This window comes from Pungitius pungitius, chromosome 15 (assembly GCF_949316345.1).
Source record: "Pungitius pungitius chromosome 15, fPunPun2.1, whole genome shotgun sequence".
Classification (NCBI taxonomy): Eukaryota; Metazoa; Chordata; class Actinopteri; order Perciformes; family Gasterosteidae; genus Pungitius; species Pungitius pungitius.
Genome location: NC_084914.1, coordinates 19,140,976 through 19,158,971, shown reverse-complemented (window position 1 = coordinate 19,158,971; position 17,996 = coordinate 19,140,976). Strand labels below are relative to the sequence as shown.

Here is a 17,996-nt window from a genome sequence, read left to right as displayed (position 1 = left end):
TGTCTTCAGTAGGCAGATGGACTTAGTGCAGAGCTGAGGAGGAGAGACATGTCTGCATCCTAGTGCAGCTCCAACATGAAGCACAGAGTCAGCTGACATGTTGAACTAAGGTGTGTCCTCTAATGAGCATCACAGCTGTCTTCAAACTTGTAACGAGTCAGTCTGTTTGATAGTCACTGGGTGTTATGGCGTATAGCACACGGAACAGACCACAGAAAGATGAGGAAAGCTTAAGAGATAGAGCAGCCTGAACAAAGAATTACAGTAATCCAGTCTAGAAGTAACAAACACATGAACTCGTTGATGCATCACTTTGAGACAGGAAGTGATTTCCAATAGACATTCAGTAGATGAAAAAAGGCCGTCCTTGAAGTCTTCTTTAAATGAGAGTTGAAGGACATCCTGGTCAAAGAGAGCTTTGTGACGGTGCTGTTGGATACCAGAGCAGTTCCATCCATAGAGATGTATCACGTGACCGCTGACCTAGATGCCTAATATATATCAACGGTATTAATTGGAATTTCAACTTGACGTCCAGCACGAGGAGAACATGTCGACTATTCTCAGGAAGTTTAAGTGGACAAAAGTACCCTTCAGTACCTCACTCCTTGCATTACTCCCGTTCACCTGAAACACGTGTGTGGCCTGTAGGGGGCACACCGTGCAGACAGTCTGATGGAGGGTGGGGGTACAGGCATCAGTAACCCCACGTGCACGCTGCTAGGAGCCAGACCTCCGCCCCGTGTGGAGAAGAGCTCGTGCTTCATGGCTTAGATTACCCACAAGCCCCTTTTTCATGTGCAAACCAAGTCTGTAACAAATGATTACAATGAACACTGAGTTTGGTAGAACATGAGGTTCTGAACGTGACACCAGGATTCAAGTCTAAATGTTCTTCTAAATGAGCCCCTAGAAATAATGAAAGAGGAAATCTGCAGCTGCTGTGTCAGCAATAGTTTCCCGTTACAAGTAATTGTACTTCATTTGAGTATTTTTTCATTTGGGTTGGGGTTAGGGTGTGTGTCCCTGTGACCTTGTGATCCACAGTTCCTCTGGAGGCTGCTTTACATGAGGATGAGGCTGACCTTGGATTCAACCTTTAAGTGCAGGGAGGAAACCGCTTCCTCTGGAATATGTCAACGTTATCAGAAATAAACTAATCACACACATGGACATAACTAACACTACTGTTTATTGTTAATTGCCATCATTGAAATGTTGGCACACTTTGGGTAAAAGCAACCTGCCATGTATAACTTCTCTTTCCTGGTTAAGCTGGCAGCAACTGAAATGAAAGCTTTTCACTAACAGTGAGATCACAAGTCAAACACGGATGCATGTCGAAAACAGCTGATCTTTAAGTGAGATACAATAAGCAACAACAACAACAACAGTATCTCTGTGACTACAGTAACAACAGGTAAACAACACCGAGTGTCTGATTGAGACAGCATCTCCAGTGACAAACTTCCACCTGTGAGGTGTTCAGCAGCCTCGCTGTAGCTGTAGCTTCACTGCACCGGGATGACCTCCAACATTTGAATCGATCGACTGTAGCTTAGGAGCCATGACGTGGATCAGGGGTCACAGCAAAGAAACAGCTTTTTGTTACTCAGTCCAGGTGGTAGGTTGTGTTTTCATTTGTGAAAATGAGCATGGTTACACACGTTATGTGTAGCAGGAATGGACCCACAGTAGTGTGTGCTTTTTCATCAACTTGCTTTAGTGGAACGTTGAGATGTAGATTTTTGGACCTGCGACTGTCCAGCTGTCTTATTCTTGAGATATGGACAAATGTCCATGTGGACTCAAGGACAGACTGATTCAAATGGAATGCTCCAAGGTTTGTTTTTTAGGTCATTTAGGTTTCAAACAAAGCTGGGATAGAAATAGGTTTGCATGATGACATGGATGTAAACTGCAGGATGAGAAGACAAAGCGTTTCTTCTCATTTCCAATAGTCTTTGACAAGAGGAAAGTTAACGGGTCCCTTCAGTCTCCTTCAAGGTAAACTGGTCAAATATTTCTAAATGTAGCGTACAATTAACCTGACATTGGCTAAAGTACATACTGTTCCGTCCACAGAAGGACATTGCTTTGCTCCGATGCTGGTACTCCATCTACTGTAGGTAATACAGGGGGAGACATCACTTGGACTGGAGTTCCATGCAGAGACACCGGTTGGATGGCCTTTTGATTGCTTATCTTTAGTAGTGGCAGCAATACTACAACAAACAAAACCCGCTTCCTTTCAGAAGCAGGTGTAACAGGTAGAAGGTTGACCATTGACATCAACAACAGAAGGAAGAGCTACAAGGTCCAGATGAAGGTGATAAGGCCTCACATTGCTAGCAGCAGGCCTTTGGGTAGCACCAATGAGAAATGTACCAGTGGTGGAGGTGAGCGGGTTGGGTAATCACGTTAGCGTCTTGGTGCCCTGCAGGACTGGCAGCAGGCCTTCCTGTAGTACCAGTGGGAACACAGCTTCACCTTCAGGACCAGGGCACAGTTGGCTGTTGCTTTGTCTTGGCAGGGGTCTTCTACCACGACTGAGGCTGCTGGAGCTGCTGCTGGATAAAGTATAAAAGGTTCACTTAGGGCACAATTGAAAACCCATGTTTTAGGACTTTATTGATCCTCCTCTGAATGTCTGTTTGGTACCTGGCGCCTCCGTCGGGCAGCTCTGGATTTCACAGCTCTGTCTGGCGTCTGGCCTGAGGGCCGAGTTGCAGCTGTGGCCCCTGGTCACCAGCTCCTCCCCCTGGTAACACTTCACTTCACGAACCTGGATGCCAGTCCCACACGTCTTACTGCACTGAGGGGGGTGTGGGGGGGAATGTTTCTACATATTATTGAGGATCAGACCTACAGACAGTCCAAATAGATCGATGTGTAGGTTTACTCACCTGAGACCAGGATGTGGTGAACCATTTGGAGCAGGGCCTCTGAAAGCAGGAGGAGCTGCTCTCCGGTTGGTTGGTGTTGGTACAAATGCTGCCTGGAAACTCTTTGAAGACACCACCTTCCAGCCCAACACACACCACCTGACGGTGACGCATGCCGCGCCCGCATGTCGCATTGCACTGAAACGCATAAAGGAAAAAGAAAGCTTTACTTTGCTGGTGTCAAACAAGTGCAAATTCTCCCACGACTTCTTTAAAATGTTTACCTGCTGCCATTCCTGTTCGACCCAGTGGGGGGCGCAGTCTCTGTCGCCACAGGGGTAGATGGCCAGCGGGCGCAGTGACAGGTCACACTGCTCCTCTGAGGTCACTACCCCTCCTGATGAGCGACACGTCACTGCACGAACCATCCTTCCTTCTCCACACACACCGGAGCACTGGCGCACACACACACACACACGCATCATTGGAAATACAAACCCTCCACGACGTGTGTGTGTTTGCACCAGGTGTGTGTGTACACCGTGCTGAAGCGGAGTGAGTGTCATTAACTCACGGGTCCCCAATCAGAAACTGTCCATCTTCTGTCACAGGGCGGGCCTTCACATTCCTGACTTTCCATTGGCTGTGAAGACCTGTTGCACAGTCTCATTTCCATGGAACAACGGACCTCCCGAGTGCGGACACCCCGAGAGCCACACCGGGCGGAGCACTGACAAACACACAAACACACACACAAACTGTGACATGTGGGCTCAAATATGAATTCGTGGCTGGGTGCTATGGTTTCTTTCACCATTAGTACCAAGATTGGATTTGTGGTACAATGAAAACTCGGCCATCAACGTTGGACACGTGCTATAGGGCTTCATGTATTACCTCGGACCACTCAGACACCTCCCACTGGGGTCCGCAGCTCTGGCCAAGGCAGACCTTCCTATTGGCTGGTTTGTGAAGGTCATGTGACAGACAAAGTGAATCGTAGACCGATGAGTCCAGCCCGGGAGACAGCATCTTCCAGCAGCGCACAGTCCGATACTGAACACCCTCAGCACAGGTTCGAGAGCACTCGCTCCACCCACTGGTCTCCCATCTGAGGGGGCGGGGCAACACCGTCACTCATGTCACACAACGTCAGCTACAGGGAGCGAGTGAGGGAACTAGTGAGTGAGTGAGGGAGCAAGTGAGTGAGTGAAATAGCAGGTGAGTGAGGGAGTGTGTGAAAGAGCGAGACAGTGAGTGAGTGGATGAGTGAGGGAGCAAGTTAGTGTGTGAGTGAGTGAGCGTAAATGAGTGTGTGAGGTAGTGAGTGAGGAAGTGAGGTAGTGAGTGAGGGAGTGAGTGTAAGTGAGTGTGTGAGGTAGTGAGTGAGGGAGTGAGGGAGTGAGTGTAGAAGCGAGTGTAAGTGAGTGAGTGAGGTAGTGAGTGAGGGAGTGAGGTAGTGAGTGAGGGAGTGAGTGTAAGTGAGTGTGTGAGGTAGTGAGTGAGGGAGTGAGGGAGTGAGTGTAGAAGCGAGTGTAAGTGAGTGAGTGAGGTAGTGAGTGAGGGAGTGAGTGTAAGTGAGTGTGTGAGGTAGTGAGTGAGGGAGTGAGGGAGTGAGTGTAGAAGCGAGTGTAAGTGAGTGTGTGAGGTAGTGAGTGAGGGAGTGAGTGTAGAAGCGAGTGTAAGTGAGTGAGTGAGGTAGTGAGTGAGGGAGTGAGTGTAAGTGAGTGAGTGAGGTAGTGAGTGAGGGAGTGAGGGAGTGAGTGTAGAAGCGAGTGTAAGTGAGTGAGTGAGGTAGTGAGTGAGGTAGTGAGTGAGGGAGTGTGTGAAAGAGCGAGACAGTGAGTGAGTGGATGAGTGAGGGAGCAAGTTAGTGTGTGAGTGAGTGAGCGTAAATGAGTGTGTGAGGTAGTGAGTGAGGAAGTGAGGTAGTGAGTGAGGGAGTGAGTGTAAGTGAGTGTGTGAGGTAGTGAGTGAGGGAGTGAGGGAGTGAGTGTAGAAGCGAGTGTAAGTGAGTGAGTGAGGTAGTGAGTGAGGGAGTGAGGGAGTGAGTGTAGAAGCGAGTGTAAGTGAGTGTGTGAGGTAGTGAGTGAGGGAGTGAGGGAGTGAGTGTAGAAGCGAGTGTAAGTGAGTGAGTGAGGTAGTGAGTGAGGGAGTGAGTGTAAGTGAGTGTGTGAGGTAGTGAGTGAGGGAGTGAGGGAGTGAGTGTAGAAGCGAGTGTAAGTGAGTGTGTGAGGTAGTGAGTGAGGGAGTGAGTGTAGAAGCGAGTGTAAGTGAGTGAGTGAGGTAGTGAGTGAGGGAGTGAGTGTAAGTGAGTGAGTGAGGTAGTGAGTGAGGGAGTGAGGGAGTGAGTGTAGAAGCGAGTGTAAGTGAGTGAGTGAGGTAGTGAGTGAGGTAGTGAGTGAGGGAGTGTGTGAGGGAGTGAGCGATGGAGGGAGGGCCGTACCTTGGAGGACATTCCTTCCCAGTGCAGAACTCATGTGTGGGCTCAGGTCTGGTCAGAGAGTCACAGTAACTGTCATCAACTTCAGTACCATCGTATCGGACACAAAGGGCGTAGCTAGTGGTGATACCTGGCAACACACACACACACACACACACACACACACACACACAGTTAACAGAGAGTACACAGAGCACCAGTCACAATAATAACTCTATCCACCTCTCTTGTACAAGGTCATGACCCCAAACATTTTAGTTGACCTCGATATTGCTTGCTGTTTGTTGTTATTTTCCATCGGCACGTTGCCTGGTCCTCTGGAACAAAGTGGAGTGCCTCCTGTCACGCCCAGTGTCTCCAGTGTCTCCAGTGTCTCCAGTGTCTCCAGTGTCTCCAGGGCCGTCACCCCGCCCGACTCCCAGTGTCCCCTCCCCGGACCTGTCCTCTGTCCCTCGGGAGTATCATGACCTAGGAGAGGCTTTTAGTCTGGGGCTCAGTCTCTCCCTCCACATAGGCCATGCGACTGTGCGATCGACCTCCGCCCTGGGGCCCCCCTTCCCAGCAGTCGGTCGTACAGCCTGTCCATTCCTGAGAAGGCCGCCATGGATGATCACATCTCAGAGTCAGGGGCAGCAGGGCTCATTCGGCCTTCATCCTCCCTGGTAGCAGCGGGGTTCTTTTTTGTGAAGAAGAAGACTATCGCCAACTGAATGACATTAAGGTCAAGAAGGTGAACTACGACATCGGACATCGGGACTTGCTGGCAGCGGTAGCCGCTCTGGAGGAGCGGCGCCATTGGCTGGAGGGGGCGGATCAGCCATTTACCATCTGGACAGATCACAACGACCTGACATCCATCCGGGTGGACGATGGGCGACAGGCTCGTTGGGCAGGGCATGGTGGCCTGGGGCATCGAGACCGTCGTGAGGGGGGCGCTGCGCTCCCACCATGCGCCGCAGGCTGTTCGTCCCGGAATCTGTCAGGTCCCGAGTACTTCAGTCGGGCCACGCCAGCCAGTTTGCCTGCCATCCCGGGTCCACCAAACCCTCACCTTCCTAGCTGGACGTTTCTGGTGGCCCACAATGAGGAACGAGGTGGGGGACTTTGTGTTGGCCTGCCCCGTTTGCCCCAGCGTAGGACGGTGATATTAACCATAGTAGATCGGTTCAGTAAGGGGGTGCACCCGGTGGCCCTCCCCTAACTCCCTTCGGCGTCAGGGCGAGGGTACCAGGTTCTGGTGGACTGGAAGGGCTATGGCCCGGAGGACCGTAGCTGGGTGACCTCCTTTTATCCCGAGAAGCCTGGCAAGTGGCCAGGTGGCTCCCTTGGAGGGGGGGGTATTGTTAGGGCCTGACCAGCTAAAGAGTCATCACACGGGGTCACACCTGAAGCCGCTCTGCTCATCACGCAGCTCGTCCTGTGGGAGTTAGGTGTCTTCCCCTGGGCTCCTGGTTTGGAGATTCTGTGGATTCCCAACAGAGAACTTTTCCTGTTCATTATTCAGAGTGAGTTTTCTTTTTTTGATTGAACTAAGAGGGCCCGTGGATTAAGGGAATTTTGAGTTGTTTTCCTTATTTTTTCCCCCTGCCAATTAAGGAGGCAGTTTTCTTTTGGTTTGTTCCTCGGAACCTTCCACGCTTTGATAATTGTGAAATAAACTACGCCGTGATTCCTGCTGAACATACGCTCTGTCTGGCGTCGTGCACTTGGGGTCGGAGACAAACGTTGTGGGTTAATTGGATAACCAATTACAATGATTATTGACAATATTTCACATTATCCTGTTACTTCAACAGCAGAGCAGTCCTCAGCAGTAACAACGAACAAACAAGTTATCACTTTATCCAAAGAGTTAAATAACAATGCAGTGTGACGTGTTGCCGTGGTTACCTGTACTCTCATATAGAACTGTGTTCTGGTACTCCGTTAGAGGCGTCCTGATATTTAATGTGACCCTATGGTAAGCCAACAACTTAAAAAGCTGCATCATCATCAAAAAACCACAATCCTATTGGTGTGCATGTGGTGGGTGTGTTTACCTGTTGTACAGGTAGAGCTGCATGGAGCATAGGCAGAAACCTTCCAGCGGTACATGTCTGCCAGACTAATATCTGGGTCCAGTCCCACGTCAAAGTTATTACTGCAGAGAGACGGATCGGCACAATGATTGATTTTCAGTTTAGCTAATAAAAACCTGGTTATGATGTTGTGTGAAGGAAAGGTAAATGAGGGGAAACAACATGGCCTGCAGGCGACATCTATTTGCCTCACTAAGCTATAAGCAAATACTGTGAAGGTTTAAAACAAGCCTTAGAACCAGATGAGGTGACATGAGGGTAGGACCTCTAATAGTGTGACAGAGCCCTTCGTGCATAGCATGTGTGCCACAGCTGTTGCCCCCTACCTCTCTGTGTGGGCTGCCTGCACAGCCGGCACCTGTTGCAGCTGTAACACGATGGCAGTGTGTGTGTCCGGGACTGTGAGCGTTTCCACCTGTGGGTCTGTGTCAGAGGCCAGCGCGTGACTCTCTGCTGGTGGGTGGGGATCAGTGAGTGGGCTGTCCGCAGGGTGGCTGTGGTTGTAATGCAAGTCCTCCAGCAGCAGATAGGGGGCGCCTTCTGCAGAATGAACACTCGGACTACCTGTGAATGGACAAATGACTGTAGGAGGGTAACATTATGATATTTTTGACATGCACTATTACTGCAATATATTTAAGAATATATCTATATGTTTAAATGGAATGGACTTAAAACCTTTTCCCCTCTGAGGCTGTTTTTGGGATGATATGATACTCGTATCAGCGTCTTGCCTCGGCCTGCTCCTCCGTGCGCTTCACCGGGTCGATGAAGCACAGCCGTTTGCACCTCTTCTCGACTCATTTGCATATCATATTTTATAGCTTGTTGGAGTTGGGTTTGGAGTGTTTTCAAACGGATACGCATATTGCAGCCAAGACTCCAATGTTTCCAACTATGTTGTATTTATAGTGGGTTACGTGGGTTCTGCCTCAGTTTGGCACCAGAAATGGGAGATACAGGGTCCAACAGGCCTGGAGTCGGCAGCACCAAAAGATGCTTTTCACATGTCCCACCCGATGTTTGTGCCGTATCTTAAACTAGCTTCTGTTTTGTTGTCTACAAATATTGTCATGAGATCTCCCCGTGTGTCATGACACACTATTCAGAGTGCAATAAACAAATGTTGTGATTTGTTCATTTGTCTCTCTTACCAGGGACAGGCTGCTTGACAGTCATGTCGACAGCAGTGGACGGCTCGTCAATTGAGTTGGAGGAACTTCCTTAATGGACAGAAAGAAAGAATTAAAAAATGCTTGATGTAGAAGTAAGGGATCTGTTTCTGAAAGCATGGGAGTGAGCACATTTAATAACTATCTAAATTCAACCAAATGCGAGTTGCATCTGCGTTGCAGTCATTGGGGGGGTCTCATGGCTGCCTAAGTAGAGAATCTAGTGCCTCCTGATCTTTCCTGAGCCAGCTGCAACCTAAGGATGGCGGTCCAACCTCAAGTTAACACCATTGAGCACCATTGTTATTGTTTGCACATTTTAGCTTCGCTAGCTGCTAACCAGCAGCTGAGCCGTGGCCATGTAGCCAGCTTACTCTGGAAGTGTTGGGCAAATGAACAGAGTTCCATCATGGATTCAAATTGGTTAGAGCATTAAAAGCTGACTAATACCAGAACCATCACGGAAACACTGTAAATTGACAGCTTCTCAACCCTCAATATCATCATTCACCAATTCATACACTAACAAACACCCCTCACGGGGACTCACGGTAGCCAGCAGGTATTGGAGGTCCTCGCTCAACATCATTAAGGCCGAATACATGAGTGGTGACATCTGGTGGTCTGAAGACCAACGTGGCAGCCGGCGGAGGCGGGCTGGGGGTCCTGATCGCAAAAATGACTTGCTCCTCATTTTTTTCCTGCAGCTGGACATCTGATTGGTCAGCAGCTGCAAGCTGGCGGTTGTAGTGATGGAGAGATGTCACACTGCCATTGGTCGCTCCCAGACGATCCCCTCGGACACCCTCATTTACCTCGTTATATGTGAGGTTAAGACGGGGCCGGGGGGGGCCGGTGATGGCTTCAGCAGCGGTGATGTCATGAGATGTGCGAGGGATTGTATATTCGTAGGTGATGTGGGGGAGCTTCCCATTTAGGTTGTAGTACTTCATGTTCAAAGAGAGAAAATCACAGGTTAACCACTTCATACAGGAAGTGAACTCATGGCTGTATTTTAGTACAAGGAGACCCACATGTACTTGTCCCGTGGGGGGTTACTACCATAGCATTGAGGCCCTGCAGCGTCGGCCCCTGGGCAGTGATGTACTCCAGCCCATCAGAGAACACATTACTAGGACGCCGGTATTTAATCACTGTTCCTGCCACGTGGAAGTTTTGAGGATTTTCAAACACCGTGTTCCCGTTGAAGAAGAAATGACCATCTTCATCAGACAGGGCTACATAGGAGAGGACACACCAAGGGGGGGGGGGGTATTCATAACTGCTTTAAACGCCTCCAAAATCCCTATGAGGTTAGTCCACTTCAAGATAGTGGTACACACAATATGGATCTGATCCAAATGATCTCTATGCAGTCTGTAAAATGAGTCCAGACCACGTTTAGCCTAGCTTATCTCCTATGGGTCTGTATATGTATATATATATATATATATATATATGTATGTATGTACACATATAACACAACATTCTACTGGCTGGAACACCTTTTTTCTGTATTCTATTGCAAGTTGTAGGTTCTCACCCAGGATGTTCTCTGTCTTGTGTCTTTCTATGATCTGAATGTCTGAGGCTCCAGCTGGGATGTTGGTGATGAACACATAGCCTGAGGACAAAAACACCTTCTTTACACACAGGCATTGTGGGTTGTGACTAATCATCAGGGAACAGTGTAAGAAAGGTGTGTGAGAATGGAACCAAAGACACAACCAGACATCTTGAGTTTCTCGTTTAGGAGTTTCTGCTGGGATACAACCAGGTATTGGACCAATTCCATCTAAGCTTCTACACAGTCTGTTCACCTAAATCACAAAAAGCATATTTTTCACCGTTTCCACTTGATTTAACTTTCACACTGTGTCCGACTGGCACGACTTGGGACGAAGGAAAGGTTTATTAAGGTGCGGAAAGAAAAGAATGCTTGAAATCGCAAAGGATGCCAAAAGTGAGGATGCTCCTCAGCTTGTTGAATGTAGATATGAAGTGTTCTTTATTTTATTGCTTTGGTAGTATTCCGTTGTATTGACCTGGGAGTCTAAAACTGGAAGGATAAAAGCCAACGAGCTGCAAGGACACCGACCACAGCAGAAGAGAACCATCATTCATCATTTCATTACTACATATAATATTATCAAATCAGTTGTAAATATATGGTCCTGCAACCTGTGCATATCTCTCCTACATGTAATCAACTAGTTCCATTTCCTAAACCTACTTGAAAAAGTCAAAATATAGTCTCAGGAAAGTGAGGAGACCTTTTCTAGACTCCCCAACCCGCCCCATAGCAACAGTGAAGCGCTGCTGGGATGAAAACTGAAGATCAATACAAAAGATTTACAATAAAATGAAGAAAAAAAAAATGTAGTTGTTGTGCCACCAAATCACACATCAAACATGAATGGTAATGTTTATGCTACGTAATATACGTGTATATTTCTATACACATCTGGCTACTTGTGTGTGTGTGTTACCTAACTGTGTGAGTGGCTTCCTGTATGATCCAGAGATGCGCTGGCAGGACGTCCCATTGCCTCCACACACTCCACATCTGTCTACTGCCTTACTGCCGTACAGCTGCCCGTCACAGCCTACAGGCTGCAGGAGAGGAGCACTCTTCAACATCAAGAAACATTGGCTCTAAAGGACAGTGAAATCACTAATGATTCCTTTCAGAATCATATAATGGTCTTGTTGGTTTACCTGACATATCCCCTCTATACAGACGCCGAGGTATTTGGCATCGTGGCAGAACGTACCATCGTGGGCAGGAACTAGCAGCTGCCTCTCACCACTGATGGTTGTGCACTGCAGGTCACATGGCTTATTGGAGATGCTGATGTAATCAGCTATACAGGGAATTACATATTTCAAAAGATATTTAACACATCATAACAAAGGATTTCTGTACAATGAAGTCTAAAAAAGGGACTGAGCTGCATGTGGGTTTCATTTCAAATTGGCCACATGTAACGTGGCTTTGTGCAGCTTTAACTGAAGGTGGTTGATGAATTAAACTCAATCTTTCACGTTTTCTAAATTGATTCCATAAAAATATTTCATGTATGTATCCGATTACCACAAGATGAGTACATTGAGATGAGATGGTGTGAATCTTAATGTATGGAGAGAGGACTGGAAGAAGAGAGACTGATATCATACCAGGGTAAAGAGGGATCCACTGGTAGTATCGTCTTCCAAAGGCTTTAGAATTGAACTGGGAACACTGGTGCTGTTTGAAGCTCACCGTGGGACTGGGACAGGGCTGAAAAACACACAAACACATTCAGACTGCAACTTAATGAGTGACTTTGTCTCTTTCCACCTAGACCCTACTTTGCCTATTGGGACAGCAATTGTGGCAGGGGGTCCGTTATTGAGCTTCAGAGTACAGAAGGTCAAGTGTTATAGTTAAACATTATTAATGTACCGGTTGTATCTTTAGATGACTTGGACAATGTGGAGGAGGTCTGCTGCACTGTGGAGGCCTGTGCTGTACCATGTGGACGCTGGGACCCTTAGAGGGACACCTAATAATGTTAGACCTGTCCTCGGGCAATACACAGCGCCTCAAGCCAAAGGTGGACAACAAGGCTGTATTTCTCTAAAGGGTCCTTCCCATCACAGAGTCAGTCCCTTATTATGGGGATTTCGGCCTCTCGTGGGCAAAGAACAGCCCTCTGAGTGGACCATCGAGGATTTGTAAAAGTCCACATTCAGAATTCCCATGCAGTTAGTCTGCTTGGCTGATTACATAAAAGCCAGTTGTTATTTCATTAGACTGCTCTGTTCTGGACCAATTCCCTTCCATTTACCTCTGTATTCTATGCTTAAGGACTCAAGAATAACTCATTCATATCAATGTGTCATCATACCTGGTGTGGACAGAGCTGGTACTGTTTAGGCGAGCCATCACAAAAGGAACTGTTTACATTCTGGGTGGTGGACAGCCTGAGACAGAGAGGACACACTGTTTCATTAGGTCTAAGATAGACAGCACACGGTCTATTGCCTCTGCTTACAGATCCACATCCACACCATCATGTCTTTAGTCTCCTCAAGTCCACGACAGCACCAGATACTACTTCATATATTGTACTTTTGGGTCAAGAACTGAGCACATTTCATTTGTCCAGGTCCTTTCACAGCAAGTTGTTGGGGTCAAGGACACGTCAATCCGTGTCGGGGGTCTGAGGCGAGCCCCACCTCCAGCCAGTGTCGAGGGTCCCAGTCAAACCCAAGCCTGTTCTGGCTAAGTCTCAGGAACCTCCTTTTCCTCCCCCCCCCCACGTCTCCTGTGGGATGGAGCCACTCAGACACCTTTGTTGATGCCTTGGCTGACTTCCAGCTGCCAACCTCCTACGACATGGTCCAGTAGCCCGCCCCCCCGCTGGGGCCTAATCTGCTTGTGCCAGGGTCCAAATATCTCAATGTAAAATAGTGACGCGGGCCTCCAGGGGGGTTCCTTTCCTTTTTTGTGAACTCGTTCGCTGCCACCTAACCGAACTTAACCGGACTTTGTTAGTTTCCCTTGTAGTGGTTCTTTTAACAGCACGCCTCATGCCAGCCCACCTGTGCATTGTTCTTAGATTGGTTTATTGTGTGCTTCTGTCTTTCTTTGTTTCGTTGCTTTGTGAAGCCTTAGTGGTCTTCAACATGCCTTGGTTCCCCTACATTGCACCGTGCATTGGCTCCTTGTGGCTGTGTGAACCCTGACCTCTGTTACAAATGGCTTAGGCTCATTGGTGCTGCTTCCACACTAAAAGATGCCGTCTTACTGGTTCTAAATGTATCACTTAAAGCAGCTCAGACTATCTGAACAAGTTCATGCACATTCTTGGCTGAAGAAGTGGCTTCCAAAGCTCTGCTGTGACTCAAGTGCTTTTCTTGTGTTTCCCTGTCTTCCGTGTGTCTCCTCCCCTGACATCTGGGCTTATCCTCACACCTGAGTACAATCACACCATCATCCTCAAATACTTGCATCCAACAATCTGTGTGTCCCGTATCGACTAAGTGTCGTTTCTAGGGCTGTTTATATGTGAAACCTACGAGTAATCTAAAGTCCTATCCTCAAATCACCAGATGTGGCTTCACCTCCTCACCTGCATTCACCTCCTGGGCTCCACCATCACAACCCGTTCCCCAGCCTGCCTCCCTGCCCCGTCGCACTTTCACATCACATGTCATTTAGATGACGCTTTTATCCAAAGGGACTTTTTCACTACTCTCCTGGTCAGCGATTGGGTTCATCCTACCGTAACATAAAAGCTCCAGCTATATACATGTAACACAAGAACCTCTGGAGTACTTTTCTAGACAAATGGATGATGAAATGTAACAGACGGGAGAATGTGGTCCAGGTACCATTGGCCTGCTGAGTGCTACAACATTAAACACTTTAAAAGGCAGAGTTTCACTTGTATACACATGCCATTGCAGGCTTACTGTACTTACTCTTGTGTTTGCATCACTACTTTACATTCAAGTGTTTAATGGAAACATAACTTTTGTAGGTGGCTCTGAGAAACAATAACAATTTAAATTAGTTTTTTACACTAAAATAGAAGGTTTTTTTTCATTCACTTTAAATAAGCTGATGGAAACACAGCTCTAGTGGCTGAGAACTTCACAATCCAAATAACCAAGTCAATCTGTCTCACAATGTAGTTTACGGTTCACATCATTCCGACCTACAGGAGTCCATGCATCTGTCTTCCATTAGCAAACCAAGCTGCAGGGTAAAGTGGTAGAGACCCCAGGAAGAGGTGAGCGAGAGGTCACTGTGGGACAGTGTCACATCTCATTGGTAGAAGGTGACATAGGTTCGGCTGGACAACAAGAGGGGGGAGGGGGGGGGAGGAGAGAAAAAAGGGGACGGGGTGAATGGATGAGGGTGGTGCAATGAGAAAAGAATGTGGAGACATTAATAGAAAAAGGAGTAAAAGGGGCAGACAAATGTGGGGCAAATGGAAAGTAGAAAAACAAAGACAGGAAAAGGAGGGGGGGGGCAAACAGTGAGGGCGCAGTGGCGTTAATCTTGGTTGACAGACATTTCCGCAAGTCTGACGGGGGGAGGTCAAAGGTCAAAGGTAAACAGCCACATTCTAACGGCCCCGATGTGTGGATGCTGCATGCAGGAGCTTCTCTTCATGCCTTCACGTGGACAACAAGGAACCATCTGGATAAAGGGATCAATCCTTTGCAGGGAGGGTCGAGATCTAACCACACGCCAGACTGTAAACTATTACAAATAGACTCCAAGTTTAACAGGGAAAGAACTTACATAATGCAGGCAGTACAATCAAACAGTCTGATTAGTTTATAGAGGTCATACAATTGCATTATGCCACTGCAATGACATTTCATTAGCAAATGTTACAAGATTATAAAGTTCAGTCAAACTCACTTCAAAGACCCTAGGAGGTTAATCTTTCTATCGAGTAGTATTATTTATTAATGCATACAATCTTAAATGGAAGAAAGTTTCATTAAAGCAACAGCTGACTTGGGTCCAATATCAATGTGACAGCTTAAGGCTCAACGTGAAGCCGTGGCTCTGATATTATTTGGTATTATTACAGAAAAGAAGCTCTGTGGCAAACACTAAGTTTATCATTTGTAGACATCTTTATAAAAACAATGATCACTAATGAATACCAAGTAAAACAACATCTTTGGGTGAAAATCTATTCTTGGATATCAATTCAAAAAGTTGTAGCCGTGTGTTTCTGTGATAAAGAGGCATGCAGTGTGTCATCGAAGCAGTGAGCCAGGAGAAACTGTGGTTACAGTTTGAGCTGCACATGAAAAACCTCTGTCATCTCTAACCATGTGATTGGTGGTTGTGTTGCACAATAAACTGAACAAACCCTTTTTAACAGCAACCCTAAGAAACAAAAGACATCAGCAAAGGAAACCCCTATAGCCCCTCCCCATGTAATGCCTTCCACATGGGGCCGGCTGGGGCTGCCACAGGCTTTAAGTTAGTTTGTCACATCCAAATGAACGAGGACCCAAACATACCTCTGTATCAGACAGTGTCTCTCCTGACTCCTCACGCCTCCTCCACAACTTCTGGAACAAGAGGACCAGCTGGACCACTCTCCCCACCACTGAAACACCTCCTGGAAGAAGATATTCAGTCAGATGAGGCATTCATCTTGTTTGAGGTGTCACATGGCTGTGTGAGTTTGGCAGGACATGTGTGTCCTTTCTGCACATGTGTTACTTTTACACAGATTAAAATGTGCAGCAGCGTGCGAGTGGGATTCCTGCACCTTGTTGCTTGTCTGTCTGACATGCTGACCCCCCCAGTTGGGTGATCGTATATCGATGTAACGCTGCTCCGATCTCCCTTTACTTCTGTCCTGGCAGACACACACAGGTACACGTGAACATGGATCATCTTTACGTTGTGAGCCAACAGGGGTGTGCTGATATCTATATATACAGTATGTGCGTATATATAGATATATGAATATGCAAATGTCCAATGTGTGTCAAGAAACCAGTGATTAGTTGAACGGACCCTTTAATTCACTGGCTAAGTAACCGAACCCGCTAAAAGCTGCTGTTTTATTGGCTAGCACATTATCAACGTATCTCACAAGACGACAACATCTGTGCTCAACAAACAACTGTAGTACATTTGTTTCAGACAAAGCTAATCAGGAATACCTTAGTGGTCATTGTGGAAAGCTGCTCCAGATGGATATCTGCAGGTTAGGACAATGCCTGATGCTGACAAACATTGGACTTCTAGCTGTTCTAAATAGAAACATGTGTCATTTCCTCCCTCAGGCATCACTATTCATTCCATTCACACTGGTAGAAACCCAGCAGTGTTAATGGTTTAATAGAAGAAGAACTGTGAATGCTGCCGAGTCTCTGGTGACCCGTTTGTTCAAAGATCTGTTCTTCTCCCCTGAGCGGAGCCTTTTGGTCGGGCTGGTGATCAGCGGGTCGGTGTGTTAGAAGCATGCCCCTGCCTCTCCTAACACCTCCTTCATCTCCACTTCAGACTGGGCCACAACAAAAGGTCCTATTGGTTTTTGTCACAACAAAGATTGGTGCAGTTGAACTATTTTCTTTCAGGGGGGTGAGCTGGGATCAAAGCAAACACGTGATGCTGATTGATCAGCTTCTCACTTTATTTCTCACCTTGTAGATGCTCTTCCTCCAATCACATTGTAGTATTTCAGTAGCTTCATGTTAGATGTACCGTATGTGCCTTAAACAAGTGTACGCATGTGTTCTCCTCTACACACAGATGAGGATGCAAGGGAGGCAGTACTGGAGGCTCCAGACGACATGATGTGAACTTTACTAGAAGTAAGAAGACAACTTACTAACTACGAGTTTAAGATCTAAAACAAACCACAGTTCAAATCACTGCAAGAATCTGCCTGAATTATAACACTTCATCGCTTCTTTCACACGCGATGGACCAAGTGGTCCCGCAGAACAAAGCTGCAGCCACAGAACCACAACGAGGCGCCGCTGGTTCTGTGGCTGCAGGTCCACGCCGTGGAAACACGTCTCTGCGGCGGATGCAACGGCAATCAACGCGGTACCGACTTCTCCCGGGGACTGTCCGTGGAAGCCCCCGCATGTGTTACCAGCTCGCCCTTCCTCACGTAAGTTACACAAGTAGCCTCGAGACCCCCGCTTGAGATTCCCCGTGCACGTGGAGATGAGCACGCGCAGTAGTTACCTTCACGGGCCGGCTGTCCGTTAGCGGGAGGGCCGGGACGTGCAGCAGCAGGAAGGAGCACACCGGGAGAGCTAAGCCTCCTGCACCGAACATGGCTCATTCATACCCTGGAGCGACTACACCCCCTCCCGTAACCTCAGGTCCCCTCCTCGCCCTCTCCGCCCTCCTCCCTCCACCCTTCTCTTCTAGCTACGCCTTCCACTTCTGCTCGCGCACCAACGCGACACTCTTACTTGGCTTTTGTCGCTTTGAGTTCGTGCCTGTTGGTTTCTTTTACACTTTTGGGGTGTTTTTTTTAAACTTATTTAACGTTAGTCACTTATGGCATGATATTGCTGGGAGTAAATCCCTCAATAAAATGGAATACAAAAGAGGTAATTTTATTTGTGCAGTGCGAAGACTTCCCAAAGCTTCCACGCGTCCTATTTTAGACATCGTTTGCCCTGCAAATGTTCAAATAAATGCTAATTTGCTGAGGGTTATATCATACTAAATGACCGGACCAGGGCTCTAGCGTCCTCTAGTGGGAACCATGACGTCATGTTCGATGGCCGTGTGAGATGCCTTCTGAATGAACGAATAATAAGTGGTATGAAAGAGAAGACTCTTCTCTGCCATCCGATCTTCGTGATTGGCTAATTTAATTGGAAACGGTCATTTGTATTGATCATTTAGAATTCCAACGCCAAA

At 47.4% G+C, this 17,996-nt stretch overlaps 1 protein-coding gene across 1 annotated transcript; it reads right to left on the bottom strand.

Annotated features, from left to right (window-relative positions):
• Positions 1–47: 47 nt before the first annotated feature.
• Positions 48–17,808, bottom strand: si:ch211-267e7.3 (ADAMTS-like protein 2). Its single transcript, XM_037458808.2, has 20 exons — positions 17,307–17,808; positions 15,871–15,960; positions 15,617–15,717; positions 12,469–12,544; positions 11,756–11,858; positions 11,297–11,442; positions 11,068–11,191; positions 10,122–10,202; positions 9,641–9,816; positions 9,129–9,525; positions 8,561–8,629; positions 7,733–7,970; positions 7,368–7,468; positions 5,332–5,458; positions 3,783–3,996; positions 3,460–3,615; positions 3,170–3,340; positions 2,907–3,083; positions 2,662–2,815; positions 48–2,570 (listed from the first exon to the last, which is right to left on the bottom strand). The coding sequence occupies exons 1-20, from the start codon at positions 17,397–17,399 to the stop codon at positions 2,422–2,424; spliced, it is 2,943 nt and encodes a 980-aa protein (XP_037314705.2). The 5' UTR covers positions 17,400–17,808; the 3' UTR covers positions 48–2,421.
• Positions 17,809–17,996: the final 188 nt, after the last annotated feature.